This window comes from Chelon labrosus, assembly GCF_963514085.1.
Source record: "Chelon labrosus genome assembly, chromosome: 14".
NCBI classification, from domain to species: domain Eukaryota; kingdom Metazoa; phylum Chordata; class Actinopteri; order Mugiliformes; family Mugilidae; genus Chelon; species Chelon labrosus.
In genome coordinates, this window is record NC_140347.1 from 21,065,263 (window position 1) to 21,093,221 (window position 27,959).

Sequence of the window (27,959 nt, forward strand, 5' to 3'; positions counted from 1 at the left end):
GCTGTAACTGTCAGTATTGTCGAAACGCGACACCCTTTAAAAACACCACCCCCCAGCTGTCACTCAAATGTTGTAGATCTTAGGTTTTTTAATTAATATGCATAGCTAATGAGGTTCTTTCTGTCAGACAGCAGTGAAATGGCAGCTTGCTGAACTAACCAACATCACCATGCATGGATGGCTGCCATATTGTGTTTTGTATTATCATTACTCTCACCTGATGTCAAATTTTCCAACCACCTATACAGGTTAAATACTTGAGGCCTCTCTCAGTCAGAGATGTACAGGCCTCTGGGTTGAAAGCTGAAATGTTATTAGACTACACAGCAAGTCCAGCTGCATAGACATGACTGATACCCATAGGCATAACGTAGAGTTTTTACCTTATGTAAGATAACCTTTACAGTCCCGAGTGCACACATGTTAGATTCTGTAGCACTGTATTGACAGTTGATTCGCCAGAACAAAACTTGCAATGAACAAATGGCCTTCAAATAAATAGCTTGACATTTCAGGAAACACTTATCTATGTGCTTCGTGAGAATTAGATAAGAGTGTTATCACTGATAAACTGTAAACTTCATAAATGGTTGTCTCCAGGCTAACAGTAGCCCCTCCAGTATTTTGTTAAGCTAATCTACATTTGTTAGAGTCAGTAGTTTATTTTAATAGGTGTATTAAAAAGAAAAAGGCAACATGTTACAAAATTCACAAATTCAGTAAAGCTAACAGACAAATTAGCTTCCCCATGGGGATGAGTAAAGTCCTTTCTTATCTTATCTTAAGTGACCTACAACAAGTAGAAAGCTACAGCCACAACAATCCCAGCTAGTGTGGCTCCACACCACACAGCTGCTGCTTTCGTCCAGCAATATCAAAAAGTGATCCATGCTGTGGAGTTAAAATTCTGGTGTCGGCGAAATTTAAGCAAGAGTACAGTTGATTCTACTCTAAATAGAGTTACGCCTAAGGTGTTAATTTATTAGCCCCATCCATTTATTACACCGACTGTTTTTCACCGATGAGAAAACGTTGTTTGGTGAGTAAATGTGCTTCACTGTGTATAATGTTATGTTTGATGTAAATATTGACTGTTAATCTTGCATGCCCCATACAGCACTGTATCCAGACACCAAGATAACACCATGCTATTTTAGCGGGCCCAGCACAATCGGTGCCATTATACACCAACGAAAAGCTGTTTCAAATATCCTACAGGGAAATATAGATGCGTTATTTGGAAGCGTTCTGTCTTCCTCAATAAAATAGTGGTAAAGTTGACAGAGACCAACAAGATAGCGAGTGGTAGTAAAGTATAGCTGTGCGTGTGTTAAATTTTAACTATAAGAAGAGTCAATAACACTTGGGAGTGTTAACATACCAACACTTCAAAAAGAGTAAATTTAACACTCTGTAGTGTGGACCCATATAGACACTTTAGAAGTGTTGAGATTAACTCTGATGGTGTTGATTTGGGTATGCTGAATTTGCTGTGTATAACTGCTAATATTTACATAGTGGGCACATGACCTCATGTCAGTTCACCTAAAATACCCTTACCTTCAAACCCAACACTGAGAGTAACAAAGTCCAGCAAATGCCACCACATGCCATATCTGATAAGAAAGTGACATTTATCACTAACCCTTATTTAAAAATTTATCTGGTCTCCTCTCTGCCTATGAGACTCAAATTCAAGCTTTGTCTAGTAGCTTGCCCAGCCACATGTTCAGCTTTCCTGGGCATGTGAGGGGCCACCCCTGGGTTGCTACACTAAACAGAAAGCGGTGATGGTCACATCCAGAGGCTTTCTTAACCAGGCAAGTTCTAAAAATGAAAAACCTAGCTCATGTGGCAACATATGCTTGAATTAACTCGGAATTGACGCAAAGAGTAAACTAGAGGTACAAATATCAATACCTACTGCAAACTAAGCAAAGTCTAAAAGAGATCCCCAAAAGACCAAGCTCCCATTTGTGTTACAGCCCAGCTCACAGGCCACAACATAAAGTGACAGACCACAGAGTTATAAAAACAAATCAAGTTTAAATGAACAGCTTGCATGCTATTTAAAATAAAAACAAAAAAAACAAAAAAAAAAACAGATGCAACATGGTGAGCTTGTGTAGCAGAGAATGGTGTCTCCAGCCTATCCAGCCATGCCTTTTATCCACACCACCTCAGGTGTGGCTTGTTAGGGTCCAAAAGAGTCAAATGTCAAGTCAGGATTTAGTCAGTGTCCACAGTTTATAACTGTTCAGTGTTTAGTTTTGTCCATCTACCCGGGTAGTGTGATTTTGTGTTTGACGTCTTATCTGTATGAAAAGGGTGTTCTTTCCCAATGCACAATGAAGCTCCTGCCGACGTCCACCCTCCACGTGTAAGCCTGCGTTCTGCTCCACGACACGTCAGTCTAGGCTCTGGCTCGCCATCGGAATCCAATCATGAAATAAAAACCAACCGGAGTTTCACTCAACAAAAACACAACACGGTGATGTTCGGCAACCAAAACTCCCTTCCGATGCATAAAGATTCCCAGAACAATAACTTGAACTGTTGTGTTAACAACTTTACATGTAGTCGTCCAATTTAGCAAAAAACTCTCTCTCTCGTCCGTAGCATGTGTGTGCTCTTGTCTGCATTCGGTGAATAAAAAAACCACACAGATAAACAAGGAACTAAAGCACTGCCGATACCTGTGTGCGCATCCTGCTGGTGGAAATAAGGAACTACTCCTGAACTTGGGGATTACATTAATGGGTGTTACATCCTCCCCCCTGAATCAGCGTGCGTCCCTGCATGCTTGACCTTTAGACATGTAACATCTCACCTACCTCAGGGGCTGGGGTAAGTTCAAGAGCTTGCATAACAACTTGGTCTAAACTGCTCAGAATGGAGTGCATAACAAAGGCTAAGGGGTTCCCTAGCGATTTATATGTCAACCTATCAGGTTGAGCTCTCTGTCTTGTTGACCTTCTGACCTCAGTAGCTTCAATTTCTTCCTGAGCAAGATTATCTTGGCTCACTCTCATCTCATCTCCACCGTTTTCCTCCACTCTGGATTCCTGTCTCATGATCAGGTCAGTTGTATCGTCATCTTTTTCCTTTCCCACATTTCCTTCACTTGTGTTATCTGTATTTCCTTCGACAGGTTCACCTTGGACAGATTCACTTTTGACCCCTGGATCATCCTCAACAGGTAAGTCTGCCTCAGTAGTTAACTCTCTTTCCACAGGTGAGTGATCCTCCTTTTCCTCAGGAGTATTTTCTTCCAGATTTCTCATGGGATGAAACACATCAGCTTCTGGATTGAGACTTGACCTTTCAGAGCTCAATTCCTCATTGCCACTTGCTCCAAATCAATTTGTGGATAAGGAATTTCATGGACAATGGTTATGGCTGGGAACATGACATCCTCTTTGGCAGTTTGTGGGTAATAGTAATCTATTTCTTCTTCACTTTCCTATGACTGCTCTGATTTAACAACCTCTTGGCGGATACATCTTTCACAGGTTCGGACTTTCCTCCCAAGAGCCGAAAACATTCTTGGCCAATATAAACGTGTGCGTACGAGATCCAAAGTCCTGTCCATTCCCATATGACCAACTGAATCATGGAGACCTTCGAGTGCCAGTTCTCTGAACTTCAAGGGTAGAACCAGCTGATAAAAAGGCTCACCTTGGTTCATGCGTTTCCTGTATAAGGTGCCATTGTCTAATACAAGTTGGTCAAACACTCGAAGCATGAGTTGAACTTCTCGATCTTCTTGTCTTCTTGCAGCTTTCCCCTGCTGACAATATCAATGACTAGGCTGATTTGGGGATCATTTCTCTGTTCCGCAGCCCAATCCTCCTGCGACATCCAAGGTAGAGTGCTAGATCCAGGCAGCAGGTCGGCCTGTGAAAATTCGGCTGGGATAGCGCTCACATCAATGGCAAGACACTCTTCTGAGACAGGTGAATGGCTGCCCTCTTCATCATCTGGAACACCATATATCTCGTGACTTTCGCAAATAGCTTTGAAAGCTTCTTTGGGGAAATTGAGCTCATCCCCTTCATGCACAAACTTTGAAATTAATTGTTTCACTCTGTCATCCTCAACTTGAGCACTATGATCAGTTCCAGTTGAATTGTGAGGTCGTCTGGATAATCCGTCTGCATCAACATTTCTTTTGCCAGCTCTGTACTGTACACTGAAGTTGAAATTAGACAAGGCAGCGAGCCACCTGTGTCCTGCAGCGTCGATCTTGGCTGATGTTAAGACGTAGGTCAGAGGATTGTTGTCCGTCATGACCATAAACTCTGCACCATAAAGGTAATCAAAAAAATTATCAGTGACAGCCCATTTAAGTGCTAAGAATTCGAGTTTATGGGTGGGGTAACGTCGCTCACAGTTTGACAAACCTCAACTTGCATAGGCAATTACCCTCATCTCCCCTTCTTGCTCCTGATAAAGAGCTGCTCCTAGCCCATGCAGGCTAGCATCGGTGTGCAAGACATATGGCTTACTGGGACTGGCGAAGCCAAGCACCGGGGCAGTTGTCAACTTTTCAATGAGTGCTTTGAATGCATCCTCACAATCTGAGGTCCATCGCTCACTGAAGGGTCATTTTAGGTCAGAGTTTGAGAAGCTCTTTGAACTTTTGGACTTCCTCCGAGAAGGAAGATAACCAGCAGTCAAGGCATTTAGAGGTTTCGCAATTTTTGCATAATCTTTGACGAACCTCCTGTAGTATCCAGTGAATCCTAAAAAGGATTTCAGCTCACTGATGTTGGTTGGACGGGGCCAGGTCGTCAGAGCGGAAATTTTTCCTGGGTCACTCTCTACTCCATTTTCCGAGACAACATGACCTAAATATTTAACTGACTTTTTGAAAAAATGGTACTTCTCAGGTGATAGCTTGAGACCAAACTCCTTCAACCTGTTTAAGACATGCATGAGACGGCGTTCGTGTTCCTCAAGTGTGTCGGAAGACACGATGAGGTCATCGAGAAACACTAAGACTTCCTTGAGGTTGAGAGAGCCCATGCATTTTTCCCTAACTTGCTGGAAAGTTGAGGGGGCGTTTGTGACCCCTTGTGGCATCCTGTTGAACTCCCAAAAGCCCATAGGTGTAACAAAAGCCGTCTTGTGTTTGTCCTCTTCGTCTACCTCCACCTGGTAGTAGCCCGATTTCAAGTCCATAACAGAGAACCATTTGGACCCTGTAAGGGCGGCAAAAGTTCCTCTATGTTCGGTAGACAATACGCATCCTTTATGGTCTGATTGTTCAGCTTCCTGCAGTCTACACATAAGCGGATGGTACCATTCTTTTTCTTCACAACTACTATCGGAGAAGCAAAAGGGATTTCCGATTGTCTCATGATGCCTGCGTCCAAAAGTTCCTTGAGGTGAAGCCTCACTGCTTCATAATCTGATGGGTAAATGGGTCTCGCTCTCTGTTTAAAGGGTGTTGGATCAGAGAGGCGAATCTTATGTTTGACTGCAGTAGTATGACCATAGTCAAGGTCACCTCTTGCAAAGATGTCAGGGATAGAGTTTAGGTTTTTCACGATACGCTCTTTCCATTCCTCGGGAAGTGGAGAATCAGTGAAGTCAAAAGTTATTTTGTTGCTGTGATTTGTAGAACCAATGGTTGTACTCTCAGCTGTACTGCTGGGGGGTTGTGACACCTGAGTCCCTTCAGCTTTGTCTGATGATGAGGACATGGGAGTGAGAGAATATGGAATGGTAAGCTCTGCTATGCTGTGGTTTGGGGAAACAGTTATGTTGTGTGCTGTCTCATTCTTAAGCAGAATGGGGACATGTTTGTTGGTGGCTTGACATGACATAGCTACAAAAAGACAAGCCACTGGGTAAATTGGGTTTAGTGGATGGCTCTACCAAAAGAGGGACTCCCTTGTTTGTGGGCACCCTTCTCACATAACCACTTAAAACCCTCTTCTCACCCGCTGGGATCACAATTCCCTTCTTACACTGTAGCTTCACCCTCCCCACCATGTCATTGGTTTGTTTGATCTGGCATGTGCTGTAAATGTTTCGAATCAGAGGTATATTGGTACCCAAAAGAGCAGGAAATTCTGCATTAGACCTGCAATCTGGTACAACAAGAGCTAATGTGGTAACACGCTCAGCTTTTCCTGTGATGTTCTCTGGGAACTGAATGTTAATCTCACCATAACCCAGGTAAGGCACATTTTGACCTCCTGCACCCTCTACTTCGAGAATGTCTCTAAGGGGCAAAATTGGTAGGGAAGACAGGTAAGTGTCATGGAAAGACTTGGAAATGGTAGTAACTTGTGAGCCAGGATCAATGATTGCTTGACATTGCACTGTTTCAATATTAACAACTGCAACAGACCTTGGGTCCACTAACCCACTGAGAAGCTCATCTTCAGAGGCTTTTATATGTTCACATTTAGCTTTCTTTGCTGTGTGTTTTATCTTGGAACACTCATCTCTTTCAGTGGCTCCAGTAGGTCCCTTTACTGGGAGCCTGTCCAGTTTAAAGGTGGGTCTTGTTTAGCTTTCCACTCATCTTGTTTTGCTTTTAACTCTTTGTACTTTCTGTCAAGAGCAGCTTTGTTAATTGGGTTCTCACAGACCTTGGCTATGTGGCCATCTTCACCACATCTGAAACAGAACCAAGCTCTAGGCTGTGGTTTGTATGTTGCTTGGTGAGCTTGTGCCTCAGCTCTAGGTGTGTGCAGGTTTGGTTTGTCTGTTGAGACTTTCTCACCTTTTCTGTGTTTTTTAGGTTTCTTTGAGCAGAGTTGTAGTTTCAGCTCAGCAAGCTGCTTCTTTAAACTTTCTGTATCAGAGATATATGCCTGAAGAACACCGGAATATGAATCTGGAGGTAGGTCAGGCACAGACTGCACATTTGCAGTGACTCTTGGCTTTGTGGCTCCAAAGTGATGGTGCATTCGATCAAACTTAGCTGCCCTTCTATCCTCTTCTGTTCGTAGCAGTAGTAGTAGCTCTGCAAAGTCAAGGTGTTTCTCAGACTTCAGCTCCAACTGCATGATGAGACTGTGGTCCCAGCAGCCATGTTTGAACTGTTTCAGCAGATGATGGCTTGCTGATGACTGGCTCACGCCATTTCTCTTTACAGCGGTGCTAAGCAGCACCTGAAGCCTCTGCAGATACTCTGATGCTCTTTCACCAGAGTTTTGATGGGTATTCAAGAACCTAGCGAAGATTTCATCGCCATCCTCGACGAGACCATAAGCTGAGTCCAACAGCTTCGCATATTCAGTAGGATGAGCAGAGGACCCCAGTTGTCTGACAACATCCGAGGCTGGAGGAAGCAGACTCTCCAATATTTTCCTACGCTGAACATCCACAGGGACTCCATCTTGGAACATCAAATATACATGGACACACCATGTTTCAAAGTCAGTTTCTCCAGGAGGTTTTGGCACCTTCCCAGAGAAAGGGCGTAACCACTTGGATGGGCTCTGAGAGGTGGAAGAGTCATTTTTAATCACGTGCTCAACCACAATGTGCCGCACATCGGATGGGTTTAACTCATCATCTTCCAGTTCCAGGGTTCTAGATTTTTTTATCGTTTTAGATACTACAGGTTGAACCACCTCTTTATCTGTGTTAATGTTAAGTGGAGAGGAGATAAACCTTTGCACGTCAGATTTCTTGGTCTTGGATTTGCGTATAAGAGGTGTGGTACTATGTACGGAGCGAACACTCTCATCAGAAGACTCACTGCTACTGCTTATGGCAAGGGAAATGCCTTTGAGAGGGACTGCAGTCTGGCTAGTAACGTGTGTAAGCGACTCAATACTGTCTACCTGCCATATCACTGTAGGATTGTTCACGTTTGGTATGTCAAGAGGAAGATTTAACTCAAACATTGCCATCAGAGAACCCCCAAGGCAAAAGAAAGAGAGGCAGACCAAAGAACACCTGGCGCCGGGACCTTGAGGCTGACATCAAGCAGTGTGGTACGACATGGAAACAACTGGAAAAGAAGGCCCAGGATAGAGGACTCTCGCGGACTGTGATCAATGGCCTATGCTCCACGAAGGAGCGCTCGGCAAAGAAGAAGAAGAAGATTGCCATCGGAATTTCTGAATCAAACTCTACAATAGCTGCATTCTCTTTTACTGCAGCTTGAAGCCTCACCACTTTAGTTACAGTCCCATGTGCTCTTAATGAAGCAGTGATATCAGCGTCAGTGTCTGTTTCGGTTAGTCCAATTACACAAATGGACTGTTCTGCATTAATGCCATACTTTTGTTCAATATCCATGTTTGTTTTGATGCTACACTCACAACAATGATATGAAATTAACCGCACAGTAAATGGACTCTAGAAGAAGATAAAATGTCCGTTCAAAATGTGTTAAAACCGTGTCCGTCTTATATTAATCCTCCTGGCTGGCTCGCCACAAAAAGTTGTAGCACCTGTAACACCGTCTAAGGTGACTATCATTTACTTCAACTTAGGCCAATCAGAAGAATTAGGAACGCTCAAGGAGGATAGAGAGAACACGGATGCAGTTTTGAAATTAAAAACATATTCTTTATTGGCAAAAGTGCCACCCTTGAAGTGGTATCAACTTAGAATATTGCACTTAATAACCCTTAGTTTAACACAAAAAAAAACAGTGCACAGTAATACTGAGGAAAATAGCAATAGTGATAACTGAAATAGCCCAAAATAATAAACAAGAGCAAAGAGTCCAAAAGAGTCTTATGTCAAGTCAGGATTTAGTCAGTGTCCACAGTTTATAACTGTTCAGTGTTTAGTTTTGGTCTACCCGGGTAGTGTAAGTTTGTGTTTGACGTCTTATCTGTATGAAAAAGGTGTTCTTTCCCAATGCACAATGAAGCTCCTGCCGACGTCCACCCTCCACGTGTAAGCCTGCGTTCTGCTCCATGACACGTCAGTCTAGGCTCTGGCTCGCCATCGGAATCCAATCATGAAATAAAAACCAACCGGAGTTTCACTCAACAAAAACACAACACGGTGATGTTCGGCTACCAAAACTCCCTTCCAGTGCATAAAGATTCCCAGAATGACAACTCGAACTGTTGTGTTAACAACTTTACATGTAGTCGTCCAATTTAGCAAAAAACTCTCTCTCTCTCGTCCGTAGCGTGTGTGTGCTCTCGTCTGCATTCGGTGAATAAATTCCATGCTACTGTGACAAGGAAATTTCCCATACGTGGGATTAACAAACATGTCTTATCTTATCTTATCTTATCTTATAAAAAAAAAACACAGATAAACAAGGATCTAAAGCACTGCCGATACCTGTGTGCGAACCCTGCTGGTGAAAATAAGGAACTACTCCTGAACTTGGGGATTACATTAATGGGTGTTACAGTTGTATCCTTGTGTAAAGATCTGAAGAGATCTCTAAGGCATCATCCAGAAAAAAAGGTTGAGGAAACAGATGAGTCTGGCAATATACAATCTCCAAATGATCTGAAATAAATCATTTTACTATGAGGAAAATCATTGAAAAGTGGAGTTGATTTATTTAATTTGCCCAGACCACTGACAGTTTGATCTAAAATGATTAATCTAAGAATCCCAAAATATGAATCCATTATCTGTAGTTAGGTCCTGTAACTGCTGTCAAGTTTGACCTGTATGGGAGGTGTGCCAAGTAAAAGTTGTTGCCGTCCCAAACTACACTACTCTAAGGCCAGGCCTTTTGCAGTAATGTAATCTGGGCAGATTAACCAAATATAGTTGTTTCACCATGGTAACTCACATTCAAAACTGTCGTTTCAGGGACTGGGCAGAAGGTCATCATAGGCTGAACTGTAATCTCTTACAAAACTGATATAATTTAGAGGGTTAAGGTTAAGGATATTGAATGTGAATCTCTCAAAAGGAGGTTTTCACGTGTTTTCACATGTTTGTGTTACGTTTTGAATGAGATTCTTAATATCTGGTTGAATTTATGACATAGAGTTACATGTTGTAATATATATTTTTTCAGTTCATATGCCTTATTTGTTCAAGGGTGGTGTTTGGCACTATTCTCAGGCCTACATAAACATAAACTGAGTCCGACACTGTCTTAAAATCTATTAAATAATTAGAGTTTAAGAATTGCACTGGGCCTTTAATTGACATCCTTTAAATAACAAAGTAACAGCATGAGGGCCAGGGTGACTATGCAGATGTAAACTTTAATACCCACACTCTGTCTGCCAAAACAGGAAAAGCAAAGCAAGGGTAGAAAAAGGACACATTTTTGGCAGCCCTTCATCAAAAGCATAAAGCAGTGGCCACAAGGGGAGAAGTAAACAGATTAGAAAAGCTATTGACATTTCCCCGTAGCAAGGAAGGGGTGTCGAATGGCAGCAAGGATGATAAGGTGTACAGGCATTCAGTCCCCCCTCTCATGTTTTATGTATCTGTGATCACAACTGATCGTGAGAGAAATTAATCAATAACAATGCCGCCAGGATGCAGGGGTGACACATGCCACTGCCCACCCCCTCCTCCACCTCGCGCACGCCCCCACCGCCTCAGCACCCCTTGCCTCACTCCTCCATCCTCCACCCTCCTTCATTCTCCTCACCCCATCCATTTTGATTCGGGGGCCTGTTGTTCGCCCACGTCTAGGTGAGGGATTTTTACATCCCCGGCGTGCTTGGAGGAACTCCATATGGCCGGGATCAAAGGTGTTGCTGGGTGCATGGTTCTGCTTGGTTGCCAGCCACCGCCGTTAATTAGAAAACAAGATCAGAGGCGGTATTAAAATCCAATTAAGCCCGTATGAACAGATTGCCAAGTGATGTTCACTAATGCATTACTGAGCACCATGCAAATTTTAGTGGCAGCATTTGGCTTTATGTTATGTGTTTGTGTCATTAAGAGTGTGTGTGTGTGTGTATTTGGGAGTGTGTCTGTGCACGTGTCACTTGCCGGCTATCCAAGGCTCTGTGACATTGCCTGATCTTTTTTCTTGATACACAGCACTAATCTCATATAAACAATCAGCTAAAGCTCTGCAGAGCAACAACACCTATCCACACAATAAGATTGGATGATATTGCTTCTTACAATTAAAGCATAATTGAGAATGCTGAATTATTGATCCATCATAATTGAGTTCTCTTCATTTGATTTGTATGAGAAACTAATATGATGCACAGAAAATCCAGCAGATTTAGATAAATTGCCTGGGAGTGTTTGAGTTTAATCCAAAGATCTATAGCCTTTCCATTTGGTCTCCACTGGCCACTAAAGACAGAAATTACAAGCGAGACAGGAGTTTTTCCATTTAAATCATTTAAAATTTTGAGATAGCTGTCAGCAGATAAAATTAAACCATGTTAAGGAATTGGATGAGGCACATTAAAAATGCGTACATAAAATCACTCTGAACAATAAGAGCCAATTTAGTCCATGAGTTTCATTCGCACAGCAGACAGACAGGGCATCTGTACCAAAGACTGACAAGTGGATGCAGCTGGTGGCCTATGGCCCGAAGCATCCACATTATCACAGACGAGGGCTGTTAATGTTGAGCTGAATGGAGCCCCTTTTGAGATACAAAATAGCATTCTGATTAGAAAGCCAGGAAATACACATCTGAAGAGCCGGAAATTGTCACAATGCAGTACCGCGGCACATTTGGCACAGTCTCAAGCTGGGTATAGAGGAGTAAGATCTTAATGAAGGGATGTGCTCTATCAAACACATTGAAATTTCTCATATAGTTGTGCCATTTATCAGTTTATCTGCACGACACGGTCTCCAGGGTCAAAGGCTTCATCCTATGTGATGAAACTAAAAGTTGTGTCATAAATGTTGCCATGTAGGATTTGTTTAAATATGTTTAAGAGAGCCAAGGCTGTCTAGTTGAGCCACGTGACAGGCCTCTTGGCTGGTTCTGCTACCTTTAGTTTTTGTTGTTAGTATTTAACCTGTAAAATTTTGGCCTTGAGTTTTTTTATTTTTTTTGAAACAAGCTAAACCTGAGACTGCTACACCAATGAAATAACAATAATACACAGAAACACAAAGAGGTCATGTAAAATGTACATAAATGTGCCTTCTATGGAACACTGTAAAAACATTTGTAAGCGTGAGGCAGCTCTGATACTTTTAAATATAGATTGGGGAACCCACCTCCGTCAGGACTAATGTGCTAGCAGCCGTGTATCGTCAGCTCATTAGGTTCTGATTGGTCAGGGCAGGTCACTTGCAGCATATAAACCTCTGACATGCTCACAGGAGTAGTAGAGTGACTCATTCAACATGGTGTCTGCTTTGTGTTTCTCGGGGTAAGTAGTGTGTTGCTGTTTGGGCTCTTGTTTGGTTCATGGCTTGTAGTTGTGACTTTTAATTGTTTCCTTTTTGTTAATAGAGCTTTGCTCCTTGTCATGCTGACTGGTGCCAGTTACAGCTACCCTGCAAAGAAAGGTAAGCTTTACTGGTCTCACAAATTCAACACTTCAACTTTTATCTTTTAAGTCATATTAATGGATTTACTTGCTATTTAGGTTCAAACACTGGCTCCTCAAAAGCACCTACTGCTTCTGGCTTGTGGGTAGCCTCAACTCCAGCTTATCAAGGCCCTTCATATGAAGAGCCTATATATGCTCAACCCGGTGTTCAGAGAGAACCAGCAGCTGCTTCTAGCACTAACAGTTTTGCTGCACCTGTGTATTCTGAAGATGATGGCCGCTCAACACAACCATATTATCAGCCTGCCCCAAACCGTGGTAAGTAATGTTGATGAGCTAGAATGTAACTTTAAAGCATTAAATATATTCCTAAATTGGTAAGACAATGGCAAGTCCATATTGCCTTAGCAATACACTCTCCTAGAGTAGATTTACTACTCAAAATCCCTCTAATTCATCATCCTAGATGTCACCTGGGCAGTTGCACCTAGTCTGTTTGTGGAGGCTCAGCCTGCTAGCGCTGAGGGCTTTGCCTTAAGTGAACCTGTAGGTCCTCCAGGCCCAACATACCAGGAAGGTGAACTGGCTCACATGGAGGAGATCTTGGAGCATGGCAACTCTGAGTCTGAATCTGAAGAACAAGGTTTTCCTTCCCAAGAAGTTAATTATGAAGCTGAGAATGCCGGAGGCTCGTTTGCTGTACCAGTGCCATTAGGCTACAACCTGGGATGGGTTCCCTATCCCTACTATGACTACATGTTTGTTACTGGCCAGTATCCTCCAGGCACGATCACGCACTTCAGCAGTAGTTTGGAGCAGGGGAGGGACAACTGGCATGACAGCCACTACCTGAGGTACTACTATCCTGCTAGCCCCAGCATTCAGCAAGGGGAGACCTTCCCAGTCCAGCATGTGAAGCAGCCCCGTCAACCTGTAAAGCACACTGTTCAAGGATATGGCTTTTAAAAGGGTCCACTCTTGTCAGCCAGGACACTTTGCAAGCCTAACATGTGTATGGCTCTAATATCAATTGATGTATTGTTCCTAAGCAAAATAAAGATCCATTTAAATATTCTCCCATGTTCAGTGTGTTTGTCAAGGACTTCTAAAGAGTTCCACTGGTCTTGTGATGCTCCAATTTACTTTTGTGCTAAAGGGTTTATGGCTCAAGTGTTGCACAAATGTGCTGAATGTTCTCATATGAAGTGATAACCCTATCTGACATTTGATCATGATGCCATTGCTCAAAGCAGAGGCAAATGTTAAACTTCACACTGGGCCACTCAAGCTCTACATTGATACCAGTAAGTCTTTAGTGTCCAACCTAAAAGGCACAGTGGCGGCTGCTGGTCTTTCAAATAGGGGAAGCCCAGTTTTCTAAAGTTGGCCAATTATTACATCATTAAATTGAACAGGGTTACTAATCCTCCTTACATTGTATAGGCCTATGTTTATAGTTATTAGTTAATTGATAACATAGGCACTTGCAGTCAGCCAGCTTACCTTTTCATACCAGGACTGTTGAAAAGGCCTGTTATGTTTCCCTTTGCTTTTAACTAAATCAATCTTGGGCATTGGTCTGCCTTGCTGTTTAATTCTGAGCTTCTCTTAAGGCAGAACATCAAATGGCCTTGCCAAAATCAAGTCAACAGCACTGTCTGCCATCATGCACAGCTGGCTAGTTTACCCCCTACAATTGCAAATACCGGTAAATGAACTTTTTAAAACTGAAATGAAAACAAGTAGCAAACTCTAACGCTATATATTCACGACTTTATTTTGACAGATGGAAATAGTGCGATAAATCGTAACAGATAATGAGCAGTAGCTTAGTATTAACCCTATGGTATTACTGTAACGTCACTTGCCAAATATCCGCATGGGACTGACCTAAAATCCTTCGATGCAGAAGTATAGTCTTAAAGCGCTGTCAATCACGACGAGTTCCAGCCACGTTAACAGTTGATCCAATCATCATACAGAAGCTCGGCGTCCTGGTACATCCCACTGCCCATTCACTCCCTGAGACGCCCGGCTTCCCTGGAAGTGACGATTTTGGAGCGTTTGTCCAATAAATGTCTAGCTTTTTTGCCCTGAGATCGGCCCATTCTGAAGCCCCATTGAAAGTCCATTGAAGCCGAGCCTCAATGGGTTTTTAAACGGACCGTGCCATTACAGCAATATGAGAAAAAAAATCACGATAGACGAACGGCTAAAACTTATTAACGATTGTGTTATAAGAAGTAGCCATGAAGTCGATCATGTTCCAGCACATTTTAGTTTGAGTAGTAATGTAAATTCGTAGTATTTGACGAAATTGCCAGTGATATTTTAGGGGAGGCTGAGCTTCCCCTGTAGTCTTAGAGCAATCGCCTCTGAAAAGGCAGTATCCTATTCAGAGGTAATTTCAGGGCTCTGTACTGGCAGACAATGGCCAAGAATTGGACCAACTTGGCTTTTGCTGGTCTTCAGTTCACATAATGGAGAACATGGTTTTAAATATTGAGTAAGGGTGAAACGGACTATACAACGGTTTCCTCACCCCCTCCCTGTGATGCATTGCTTGTCTTCATCTGATTACTGAATCAAATGTGGGAGAAATGCACTTCAGGTTTTTGAATGTCACTACTTCTACTCCTGCATCATTATAAAGATGTATTCCACTTATCCATCTTCTGATGTAATTTGTACATGGAAATGCCATACATTCTCAAGCACAATGGCAGGGGTAGGGGCTGCTGAGGGGGTTGGGCTCTTTAGTCAACTCTGAATAAAGGGGCATTCGTGACCAAATTCCAGTGTTGTAGGCAGTCATGATCTACAGTTTGGTTTGAGCTGTTTTTTTCAAACAAGGGTAAATCAATACCTACTCTGTTACGGTGACATTGCCTGATGTCATTAATGGACAGTAGGCATCCTAATTCATATAACAAATCACCTCAGAAAGACTCTCCATTGATCTTTAATTAGAAGCGGCTGTTAATCACCTTTATGACTCTCCTCAGTGGCACCATAATAGTTTCTGCAGTGAAGCCACAGCAGCCGGTTTGAGCTAAAGAACAGCATCAGCGGAGAGTGTTTACCGTCTGTGTTTATGTACAGCACATCCTGCGGCTAATGGATCTGTTCAGAAGATTCTCACAATTTTACTGCTGCGATTTGTATTCGAGCAGAAATAAGAGAATTACAGAGATTTCATCTCTGCCACGTGAACACTAGCAAATCCCCTTTTTTTTCTTTTTTCTAATGGTCTTTTCAGGCGTGGGGACAAACAATGACCCACAGGAGAAAAATGGCAATTACCTCTAGTAAGATGCCCACTTCACACACCTGTCACAACACAGATGAACCTATCATAAAAGGCCGGTGAAGAGGGGCGAAAGCGAGGGAGCTCTCCCTTGGTGACCCTTCAGCTTTCATAGTCTGCCCTCGTTTTCAGCTCAACTATTAAGACATAAAGGGGTCAGTCCCCAGACAGATCCATCCTTTATCCCTCCCTCACACACACCTCATCTTTAACATAAATCCTTCCTTGTGCTCTTCTTGGGAACCACTGACTTCAAGATTATACCTGCATCCTGATTTTGTGACTGTTTTGCAATTTTTTGTTAATTAAATGTTTGCATTATCTAACTTATAAGCTGTAGTTCCTTCGTGGTAATAAACCATACAAATTTTTTCTCAAATCACAGAAATGGGAGGTCAGTCTAAAATATTACAGAGTAAATCATTGAAGTGATTTGAAGCTGCGCTCTGAAACATAAAACATAAAGTACATCAAAAAAAACGAATATACATTTTGCCATATGTTGTGATTTGGCATCTGGCGTCCTCCTGCGCATTGATGTGGAATCTGGTTTGACTTAGCCATTTGGCAAATATAGGGCCTAAACAAACATGTATTTCAGAAGTCTGTCTGTAAAATGCAGATAAAAAGCCGAAGCTATATGAGGAAATAACTGGCTCATGAAATTCCTAGATCCGCATAATTATGCGGTGTTTCTTGAATGTTTTATGACCCCTCTTCCTTAAGATAATAAAACAGAAATATAAGAAAACACCTGACATTTATTTAGCATTCACATCAGTGTGTGCTTTTTTAATGAGATTCAGTCCTTTATTGTTAAATTTACTTATCTGTCTAACTTCATACGCTGCACAAAGTGCACAAAGAACAGCAAATCCTGTATTGTGCAGAGATTTAAATACCTCTGTGGTATGAAAACCATATCATTAAGTACACCACAGAAATAGAGAAGGTATCAGACTCCATTACTGCGTACAACTGAATAACTCTTGACTTTTTTTTATTTCCAGAATACGCAGGATGTGTACAGACCAGTGTTAAAATTTACCCCCAGCCGTTGCAAACGGTCCAATTGCCTTGTGATTAACGCACAATAAAAGAATGTGATGGCTTAAAGAAGCAGCAGGAAAAGCTGCCCAGTGAAAGATGGGTATATGGCGCACTCTGTAATTAAGCCAGTCTGCACTTGATGAAAGTAGATCACACTGGCGGGCCACGGCTTCACAGCCAGTTTGTTTTTACGACATAATTACAGTCCAAATCAAATGAGAAGATTTAATATTGCACCACGACGAGCATGTGTCCAATGTCAACAATGACACTGACCCCCCTGAGGCAAAGTGTTGATGTGTGAGAGAGTGCGTGGGGGGGCAGACCGGGCGTCAGGAAGCCGACAGCAGAGGAGCTTCCCCACTGCGGTAGCTATCTACCTGTGTCTGGGCCCACCTGGGAGGTCTGACACCAATGGAATTACATTGACAGTGGGACAGAAGGGAGGAGAGAAAGAAAGGATTTTGCCTGTGAAATGGAGGCAGGGAAGTAGAGGGAGAGCAACTTATGAGGAAAGAAAGTTTATCTGGAAGGAACCAATCAGCTTAAAGGAACTGAGAAAGAAAGAAGTGAGGTTATGACAGTCAGACCAAGAGAATGAAAGAAAAGAAGAAGAGGAGGAAGAGACTTAAATATGCAGACAGTGAGGGTGTGGCTGGAGCGCAAAGATAAATAAACGTTTTGCTTCACTGTGTCTCCATGGTGAGGTGACGGGCAGTGGTTAGGTGGGCTTGTGCAGTCACAACCCACTGAGTTGTCATAGCGCTAAAAACTGGAACACTTTTAAAATCACTGTTCAAAGGGGATCACATCAGGTGTCTGCACTGTCATGTAAGTTTGCTCTTCCAGAGAATTGTGCAATGAGGAGAGCTCGTGAAAATGAAGGAAATCACAGTGTCTAATTGTCAAACAATAGATTTTTTTTTGTTGTCCTATAGTTATGGAATTGTCTGAATATGAGGGAGGCAATTACAGCGAACCAAACTTGTCATTTCGCTTTGAGATGGGTGCATTTCTGATTCTTGACGACATGGTTATGCTGTAAAAGACCAAAACCTCCCACTGAGTGGCTTTAGTGTTTTCCTCGCTCTGAAAAAGTCTGCATTTCCTGTCCTTTAGTTACACGCTCAACACGACCGCAGAGCCTTTGTTCCTCAGGGTCAGATTCTCCCAGAAGAGAGAATCTTCCCAAGCCGCAGCTGTTGAATGACCACGCTCGACCACACTGGTCTCTGTCTCCTGACCACTCTTCTAAATTGCTCTCCTCCATCCATTCCTCCCACCACCATTCCCCCACTTCCCTGTCTCTTTCCACCCCCTTTTACCCCCCTGTTCCCAAGAGAAGCCAGCTGGGCTGGATTTACTCTGGTCGTTCTGTCGCAGGGCGAAGCCCAGTCTGCTCTTTGGGCGGGCAGCGTCATTTGACTGGGTACTGGTCAGGGCCGGTAGATTAGTAACTGGATATCTACAGAGAGGCCAGTGGGGCCTGAGCCCTGTGATCCAGTGGAAAGTTAGGTCTCTGCGGTGACCTTGTGGTTCTGTGTGGCCCAGGACGCGGACCGCAGTCCCTGCTGACACCCTGTTCCCCGAGGACGTGGTTTTACTCCAAATCATGATTTCCCATCTCCTACTCCGCGACTCTCTGTCTGTGACTGTGGGCCTCTGCCCAGTGCTTTCTGGTGAAGAGAATACAGCACCTCCTCACCAGTGGTGCTTGAGGCCACTTTTCTCCCATGGAGTCGGGCACACAGGAGGAGGCCCTTTTCTAAACAAGTTAAAAGAGAGCTTTTAAACCTCATGTCACATGTATACGGTGCAAAATGGGCTGGTGGCACAGAAGTGGCCGGAATGGGCCTGTGAGCACACATTTGTGTGGTCTCTGATTATATGGAGAGTAGCCCTTTAAAGAAAGAGACAGTTCGGTATTCGCCTAAATGTAATAAGATACTTGAGGCAGTAATATGATTTACAACTTTGGTTTTCCAACATCTCAATTTAATAAGAAAAAAAAATCTAAAAATAAAAACAAAACATAATATGCACCTTTTACGTATTTTAATTACACATGTAGTGCTAAATGAATTAAGCAACCAACAGCTGACATTATGAGATCAATCAGTTTTTTCACCTTTTTTCAATCATGAAAAACATCTGCAGCCCCTACACATCTGCAGTGTCATGCTATTCTGTGTCAATAGTTATGCCATTGCTGGGATAAGCATTGTGGGAATGTGACATCTTCTCAACATGCACATTTCTGCTGACCAGAATCATCAACATGGCATCCAGATGTCGGCCTGAAGGCACCCACACACACACATACGCAGAGAGAATAGAGAAAGTCAAAGCAGATCCTCCCAACATCTTCTGTGTGCGCAGTTCATAGTTGCTTGTTTGGTTCTTATTTTGAAATAATAATCATATTTTTGCGTTGAACTGTTTAGAATAGGTAGACACTTAGCGGATCGTTGTGTGTGGCGAGAGCTGGCAAGCATTAAGAATTCCTGCCGATTTTGACTCTCACACAAACCCACCCTGCACAAGCCTCCTTTCTTTTCTTCACTCCTCTATCTCCACCCTATTGTTGTGTCTCTACCCTCTCTTGAACTTTGTCTCTGAGCGAATGCACACGCATCCTGAACATGCACCATTTCTGTTATGCTATCCAATGGCCTGGAGGCTCAAGTGAGGACAGACCTGACTGCTGTTGGCCTCATATCAAGAAATACCTGATGGGTCCCTACACTCATGCCAAGACTCATTTATGAAGCGTGAGACCGTCAACAGTTGCTTTCGAAACCTATGAGTCACGTTTGTAGTGTTATTTTCTATAAGAACAAAGGAGTGGTACTAGCAGTTATTTCCAAAGCAAAATTTTGGAAGGGATTTCTTCTTCTTTGTTTTTTTTTTTGTTTCTTCCACGCACTAGTACAGTACCTCAATGTGAAATTTGATTTGTCAGATTCTGATCAAGATTCACTACTTACCATCCATCTGTGTCTTGTCTTGCCCAGAATTCCTCACCGACAACATGATAGGTATTTCTTGAATTTCACCATAAAAACATCAAAATAGAGACATCTGAAGAGATCCAACACACTGCAGCTTGTATTTTCTATGTCAAATGAAAACACAGTGGAGACTGTCCAGTGCGATGATTTCTATGGAATTTTGAGTATGTGTATATTTTGCTGCTGTTTAAAGCGGCATTACGTTACAAGGTGCTACACAATTTAATAAGGGCGGATTTCCATCTGTAAAAAATGTGTGTGTGTAAATGGGGGATTTTGAAGTTATCGTGGACACTGTTGTAACTCTTTCAGTTGGTTTTCTGTCTTTGATATACGGTGTGTTTCTGAGTCAATGTGCATTATTCCATCTGGTTTTCCCCTTTTCTAATGGTCCTACACAGTATAGGTGCGAGCAAAAACTTAATGACCATTAAATGACCATTATTTCATTAGATGTCAAGGTCCGGAGTGTGTTAGATAGTAAGAGAACAGTCGGTTCTCGCTGACAACATGTTGGCTGCAGGAGAAATGGGCAGACAAGAGCCAAATTTGTATGGTCAGACCCGGTGACAGGGTCTTGGAAGGTAAGCTGCAACAAATCTGATCCACGGTGGCTCCAACTCGCATCTTACAGTAATTAAAGAATCTGCCGCTAATATTATTGGGCCAGTTACCACAAGACACATTCTTGGTCAGGCCGTGCAAGCTGACGTCCGACATGGCTTTTTTGTCTGAATGGCAGACAGCATATAAGGCATGGGTGGTCATAATATTTTTTCATAGATGTAGATGTCACTTTTTGAATTTGAAGCTCCCACTCTGTACATTACATAATTCAAAGAGTGTTACTAGAGTAGTTTATGCTTGGTTTGTGGATGTAAGATCAAAATTAGTAATGGTGCTAAATTATTAGCATCAGTTTCCAGCGCATGTATGCTGGATGAAATTATATAAATTTTATTGAGTATTTTATAGAGATTGATTAAATATATTTCTTTTCATCAGATGTGGTACATTATGAGGATTAGATTGCTGTGGCGGTATGCCAGCAATAGAGTTTTGTTTATAGTTGACGCACTATGTAGATTTTATTTGTGGTGGTCGACGAAAAAGAAGAGGAAATAATGAGAATGAAATGTCGTTTCAATCATAGAGCAATTGCAACATTTATTGAAGTGTTGGCTTTCTTGTATTGATTTTTCAACACATTACAAAAATACATATATGTTCAAAACAGCAGATGTGTACTGTTCTGAAATCACTTTTTTTCCACAATGATGCACTCCCCCCTCCCAAAAGAAAGAACAAGGAAACTATTTTGTACAAAGAGTGTAAGTGAAAGGCGTGAAAAGTGAAATATGAAAATGTATTTCAAAATTACAGTTGCAAGTGCCGTCACAAGACCTTCAACCAACCATGAGGAAAAACAAAAAGAAAATCATAATAATAATGTCCATGAACGTCTCATAAAACTGATGTGGAAAAGAATTCCTGCGCAAACCATTGTATTCCCCTGCCGAAGGTTCTTCCTTTAAGCTCATTCTTCTCCTGTTTTTTTTTTTTTTGCTTTGTTTTTTTTTTTATTTATTTAGTTTTACATCCATAAAGGATGGCTTCAAAAACCAACAACATGAACCCCATTCAAAAAATAAAACTAAAAAAAAAGAAAGAAAATAAAACATATCAAAATTAAAAGATGAAGATACCAAAAGTCAAAAATGGCACCACTGTTGTTAGAAAAAAAAAAAAAAAAACTGGCATGAATCTGCAATATTACACTTAAAAAACTGTCCATACAGTGAACAAGTAATCATACAGAAACATATTTATGTAGATAAAATCCCTCCACCAGGATAATTATACAAAACTGCTATGGCATTCAAATCATTTGAAAGAACATTGGAGAAAACAATACTTTATTATCATTTTTAAACACTTACACAGAGTATTTCATCAATGGCATACTTCAACACTGTAAACATATTGTAAGACTGAATGTCCATGTGTGATTTGGCTCTCCGCGCGGCTTCCACTGTTCGTCGTTTGAGTGTGTTATATTTCATAGTCGTACGGCTCAATCTGGCCTGACGCTGAACTGAGTTTTCTGGGAATTAATACGCTGTGTGTTTACAACAGGACCTTGAGTTTCCCCACTCATGCATCAACATGTGTAAGCAAGCTGAATGTAGCTCTTGAGCCAATCTAGCTTTTTCATGTTAATTCATAGAAAATATATTGAACTACATGGTAACTGAATAGCTTATGGAGAGCTCTCCTGACCTCAACATCATTTTTAAAGATTGCAAAAACAAAAAGAATTTGCATTCAAGGTACAGTATATATATATATATATATATTTTTTTTTTTTTTTCTCAGAGAGGAGCAGATCAAAACTGACAATAGGCCAGAATAGCAGGTCAAACTTTCAAGTGACAATGATTTTGATGATTGAGAATTGCAGTACTAAAATGAAAGATGTAGTCTCAATCTCCTTTCATGTGGCTTTGCTGTCTCCCCTCCTCTCACGCTCACTCTGTCTCACTCTGATGGTCTGTTATAAGATGTGGCCAGTAGATGTGCATTTGGGTACAAAAAAAAATACACTTTTCATATGCTTCCAATTTCATTTGAATGACTATTCTCCCCGGTCAAGGTCTTGCTCTCTCTCCCTCCATTTCTTTCTCACATTTCTTCATTTCTCAGTTCCAATCTTTCATTTTTACTATAAGAATAGCCCCTACTCAAGGTCGCCCGGCCGTCCCCCAGTGCAGCTGCGCTCAAAATTATCATAACTCATATAACATTTTTTTGCGCTAGATTCATTTCAGGATGAACGATGCAGAAAATAAAAACCGTAATCCCCAAAAGACACGAACATGCACACTGTCTCAAAATCTGTTACTGGGAGTTAAACCCATATCGCTTTGTGAGGCGAATGAACAGGCTTCCTTTTAAAAGCCGCTCTAATGCATGAATCTGAGCTAGTGAACTGTGAAAAGACGCCGTCAGAGAGAGGCTTAGAGCATGGTGCAGAGAGAAGAACACACGCTAACACATTCTGATATGAATTTCATTTGAAACCATTTCGTGGATCCTAAGGCGACACAGGAAGTCAACCTGGGTCGGAGAGAGTTGCCACGCCACACATGAGAGGGAGATGAAGAATAATTTAGAAAAGTGTTACAATAGTTGAAGTAGCTTTTGTTTAACAAATTACCGTTGAATAAGCACACATGGGATGGGGTTGTGGGAGAGGTAATTAACTGGGTCTGATAAAAGCAATAATGTATGGTAGTTACATTTAGCATATACTGTGGATGATGCAAGCAGCTGGTCTTCTGATTGTTTAGTTTTAGGCCATCTTTCACGTACAGTAAGGGCTACTTTAACATATAAAAAAAAGAATATATTTACAAACCATAAACAGGACTGTTCTCCATCTCACATTAATCACAAGTAGTCTTAACTTATTCAACATATTAAATATGGTGGTTTAATCCTACATTGGGAATGTACTGAGCATCAGTTAAGGGTATCTCCAAGTGCAACCTTTATTTATGTCCTTACTGAAGCAAGGACAGCAATACAGTAACTGCATTTTGAAATTATTCACATGCCAATATTTAAAAGGACAAAGTTCCCTGAATAAATTAATAGTAACTCTTTCCAGGTCTCTACGATAATGTTGGATTTTTAAAATCCAGCATGATGTTTTCTTGTCAGGCTGACATTCAGTGCTTTAGGCCTGTATGAGGGAATGGATTGTAGTCCGCTGCTGCAGTTAATATAGAAAACAATTATTTTTACTTTTAAAAGCTTAACTGCTTCACACAAAGTTACTTTCACGTGATAATAAGCTTCCTTATAGGAACAAAAGAACATTTGTATTAAGGGTGACTTCTTTTCAGTTATCGCATTTTAGAAAAAAAAAAAAAAGTTTTTTTTTTTAGCACATTTCAAAACTAACTCCATATGAAATCCCACAAAGATGTACCTGCACATGCCAAATATCATTACAAAAATCCAATAAATACAGAAATTATTGCACAGTAGAAAGGCTCCATGGATTCCTAACTGATAAAATCCTCAGACAGTTTGCCAGGAAACACCAAGTTGGGCATTCCAGACAAGTTCTCATTAAAGTTTCCCTTTGTTTATATTCTCAGGTGGCAGTTTCTGTGACAAGAAAAAAAGATGAACATCAATCAATCTCATTTTTTTTTTTTTTAAGAGAGAGATTTTCCAGCCAGGCCCCATTGCTGAAGAAGTGGTTATAGGGATTACGTGTGTGCATGTACATGTGTGTTTGTGTGTATGTGTGGAAGAGAGAGTGTTTGTGTACACTGAATAACTAATGGTTGCTGGCTTAACCTCTGTCCGCTTGCTCTAATTTGACCTCACTGGCCATCAAATGTTCGCCATGCCATTTCTTCATGTGTTTCTCCAGCGTGCTGTACACACTGAAGGGCATGTGGCAGATGTCGCAGCGGTACACCTCTTTTCCAAATTGCCCGTGGGTCTTCATGTGACGTGTCAGCTTGGAGCTCTGGGCACAGGCGTAGCTGCACAGGTCGCATTTGTAGGGCCGTTCCCCTGTGTGGCTGCGTCGATGCACCGTCAGGTTGCTGCAGTTCTTGAACACCTTGCCGCAGTACTCACAGGTGTCATTCCTCCTCTCTTTGGAGCTTGGGGGCCTGCCGGGTCCAGGTCCCCGCAAGAGGTGAGGGGTGCTGCTGCCACTGCGCCCCGAGGCACTTCCACCCTCCATCAGTTCCCCAGGTGGGGTGGAGAAGCGAAGGCTTCCTGTCTCTGAAGATGAGTGCTCAGAGGAGGTTGCAAACGGTGACTGGCGGGAATCAGTGAATCCCAAGAAAGGTTCTCGGATGAAGTGGCGTGAAGCAGCATAGCCAGCCAGGAGCTGAGAGTAGACGTTTTCGGGAGAGATAAGGGGTATGGTCGGGGGAAGCTCCAGCTGTTCTTTCTCTATCTTGATCCTCTTGTTGTTGGAGGGGCTTGGGCTAGTGATAGGGGTGGGTCGACGCTGGAACAGCCCAGGGAAGGACTCTGCTTCAGATACACTGATCCTGCCATTCATCACAGGCCTCTGGTCTTCCTGCACATCTCGCTCTCTGTTATGTTCCCTCTCATTCTCTCTTTGTCTTTCTGCTTCACCCCTCTCTCCACCATCTCCATTAGGTTGTCTCTCCAAGCTTCGCTTGTTAGGGTTAAGTCTAAGGTGATTGTCCAGATGGTTGTATGGGTGCATGATGCCCACCCCACCACTATCATTTACTCTGTCCCCACTTAGGGATTTCTCCTCAGGAGACTGTCTTGGGCCATTTTCCCTATTCTGGTTGTACTCCTGGGAGTCCTCACTTAAGTTGGAGTCTGGCCGACTTCCATTTCTCAGTTCTTCCTCCTCTTCCTCTTCCTCCTCTTCCTCTTCCTCCTCTTCTTCCTCCTCTTCCTCATTGTCCATTCCCATTCCCCTTGCATCTCCTTCTCTATTCTTTTCTTCTCCCTCTCCTCCCTCTCCTCTACGTTCCTGTTCTGGGGAGCCAGGCATAGCCCCGGATTTGTGGTGCATATGTGTCTTCATGTGCCTTTTAAGCTTGCTGGCCTGAGAACAGGCGTGATCACATAGATGACACTTGTACGGCCTCTCTCCTGTGTGGCTGCGTCTGTGGACAATCAGATTGCTCTGGAACTTAAAAACCTTGCCGCAGAACTCACAGGATTTGGATTTCCCTGGGGCCTGGTTCTGACCTTGTGAGTCAGGAGGGCTGGAAGACCCGTGTCCCCCCTGCGAGGTGGGTGGTTGAGGGGCATAGGTGAGAAATGCTGGGGGCTTGGCACCAGGTTGAAAAAGCGTAGGACTCAGCAGGCGGTGCATGGGTGGAACACGGTTTGGGGAAAGAGGAGGTGTGGGCCCACCATTATTGGTTGTGTTGCCGGCCAGTTCCCTCAAGCGACGGGAGAAGTCCATGGAAGGAGGCTCCATGGGGGTCATTCTCATCACCCTCTCAAAGGCACTGGGGTGCTGTGACAGCAGCCCCATTTCCTCTGGGCCCAGCCGCTCTAGAGGTGGTCTAGGGGGAGGTGGAGGGCTGACAAAGGGTGGCGTTGCAGGCAACCGGGTCTCCATGTACCCTGGAGGAGGAGGGTGTTCCCTGAGCAGGGGCGCAGCCATGCGGAGGAGGTGGAATGGGTTGTTGGTGTCACCGAGGAAAGTGGGGAGAGGGGAGCGGGGCAATGCATCAGCTCCTGGGGGTGGAGGCAGAGCCATGCGGGGAGTGAGGGAGCAGTTGGCTAGGTGGTTGTCTAGGTAGATGCGGATGCCATGAGTGTGCTGGGCATGCTGAAGCAGGAACCAGGCACTGTTGAAGGTCTGCTTGCAGGTAGTACAGATGTAGCTGGATGGCTCATCTTTATCTGTGGACCAAGACAAAGAAAACACCATTATTGTAAAAGTTCAAATATGTCTTCTAACAACTTGTGAGAAAATTTGTGGGGTTAATCATTTTTCTTAAAACCTAAAGTACATTATCTTTCTTTTTGTGTCTGCGTTTGGGGGTCTTCCATAGGCTTTTGTGTTTCTCTGTGTGTTGACAAGGTGTGTGTGTACAGGCCTAACGTAGGTGGTAGTTATTGCCCTAAGGCCATGGCACATTATGCTAATTCTAATGTCAGCTAAGCTTTAATATACAGATCCATCTCTTCTACTCTGTCATTTCCATATAGAGACAAGGGAGGCAGCAGTGGGGGAAAAAAAAAACAAAGAAAAACAAAAACAAAAAATGAGAATATTGTGGTGGAGGTGGGGATGGGACTTGGGGGAAGGATGTGACATTAGAGAGAAAGAGAGACATTCAAAAGGAGAGGTGGGAGAGAGGATGCAGACAAGGTGTAAACAGTGAAGACACTTCCGGTCTTAACACAACTTCCACATTAAATTAAGCTCTACGTCAATGGTGTAATAAGGAGTACAGTAAAGTGAGTCCACACACAGAGAACTGTACGTCACACACTGACAAATTGCCCCTTTAAATAGTGTGACTTAATAATGCCAAATGAATCCATCAGTCACTGTGGCATGGCCTTGTCATCCTGCTTGTGACTCATAAAAAGAACCTTGGCAGGGATTCATCTAATTCAACACAGGCTTGTAGTGAAGACGCATTTCCACAGTCTTGTGTTTGCTTGCAAGGCATCTGTATCTACTTTATCATCAGTGGCTACCGCAAGTAGAGTCAAGTTGGTACGGTGGTCCCAGAGCTTGAAGCCCGGAGGGGCGAAACAAAGGCGGGGAAGTTACTCTTGCCCAAAGTTTTATGTGATCACGAAAAAAGTCCTTAAGATGGCTGACTGCCTCAAAGCCACCCTCTGTTATGGAATGTAAAGCACACATGCAGACACTGGTACACGTACAGGAGTGTTTTCTGTTCACTTTCCTCTCTCTGTCTCTTCTCAGTCTCACAGTGTACCTCCACACACTCACAAATTCACACACACACACACTTGTACTATGCAGAACAGATGAGCGAAAGCTGATGTTGGATCAGTGTCTAGTACAGGAAGCTGATTTGGCGGTGTGATTGGTTTGGCTTTCCCCAGGGGAGAAAGGGTCAGAAAAAGTTAATGAGGGGCTCATTTACTGATTCTGTCTGTTTTTCTCTGCTATTAGTGGGGCTCTGGTGCAGCCGTCACTCTCACTACTTGTGTGGGGTGGGACACGACCTGACTCTTCCTACTAATGTGTGTGTGAGCATGTTTTTGTGCACGTGTATGAACATGTATGTATTTTTGCACTTCGATGTGTATGTCTGCGTGCATGTGTGGGGCGAGTGGCGGGCTGCCTGCCCGTGTTTAGTTTGGCTAAGCTTCACACGGCCGCTTGGCAGCAGAGAGCTGGACAGCTTAACAGCTTGGACGGGGAGAAGAGAACGAGAGAGGGAAGAGGAGGAGGAGAGGGGGTAAGAAGAGAGGTGGAGGGACTTTAAGGGCCAGACGTGCTTGAGTACACACACACACACACACGCACTGACACACACCGAGGCTATTTACATGCCCCCAGGGACCAAGTTAGGTCTATAGACTTGGGAGCTGTATAATCTCATCAACACACACGGATCAATATTGAATAAAGACATGAGATTGGGAGTAGGATTGATGATCTCACTCAGTTTTTCAAAGTGT

The 27,959-nt window shown here is 42.9% G+C and overlaps 2 protein-coding genes across 3 annotated transcripts in view; one reads left to right on the forward strand and one right to left on the reverse strand.

Annotated features, from left to right (window-relative positions):
* The first annotated feature begins 12,231 nt into the window (after positions 1-12,231).
* On the forward strand, positions 12,232-13,470 carry LOC311499327 (uncharacterized protein). The gene is made up of 4 exons (XM_084560277.1): positions 12,232-12,272; positions 12,356-12,411; positions 12,492-12,713; positions 12,862-13,470. Exons 1-4 carry the CDS (start codon positions 12,247-12,249, stop codon positions 13,359-13,361), a joined length of 804 nt encoding a protein of 267 aa, XP_084416403.1. The 5' UTR covers positions 12,232-12,246; the 3' UTR covers positions 13,362-13,470.
* A 7,429-nt stretch (positions 13,471-20,899) lies between these two features.
* Positions 20,900-27,959, reverse strand: part of bcl11bb (BCL11 transcription factor B b) — a 28,952-nt gene continuing 21,892 nt past the window's right edge. For both annotated transcript variants that reach the window (XM_084560770.1, XM_084560769.1), the window contains one exon: positions 20,900-26,195. In XM_084560770.1, the coding sequence (XP_084416896.1) occupies positions 24,130-26,195 (2,066 nt within the window). In that variant the 3' untranslated portion in view covers positions 20,900-24,129. The remainder of the gene's footprint in view (positions 26,196-27,959) is intronic.

Excerpts from the sequence above, each read along its gene's own strand:
- LOC311499327 (XM_084560277.1), top strand. The coding sequence starts at position 12,247 with ATGGTGTCTGCTTTGTGTTTCTCGGG. Across the intron at positions 12,273-12,355 it reads TCTGCTTTGTGTTTCTCGGG|AGCTTTGCTCCTTGTCATGC; the intron begins GTAAGTAGTGTG and ends TTTTGTTAATAG. Across the intron at positions 12,714-12,861 it reads TCAGCCTGCCCCAAACCGTG|ATGTCACCTGGGCAGTTGCA; the intron begins GTAAGTAATGTT and ends TCATCATCCTAG.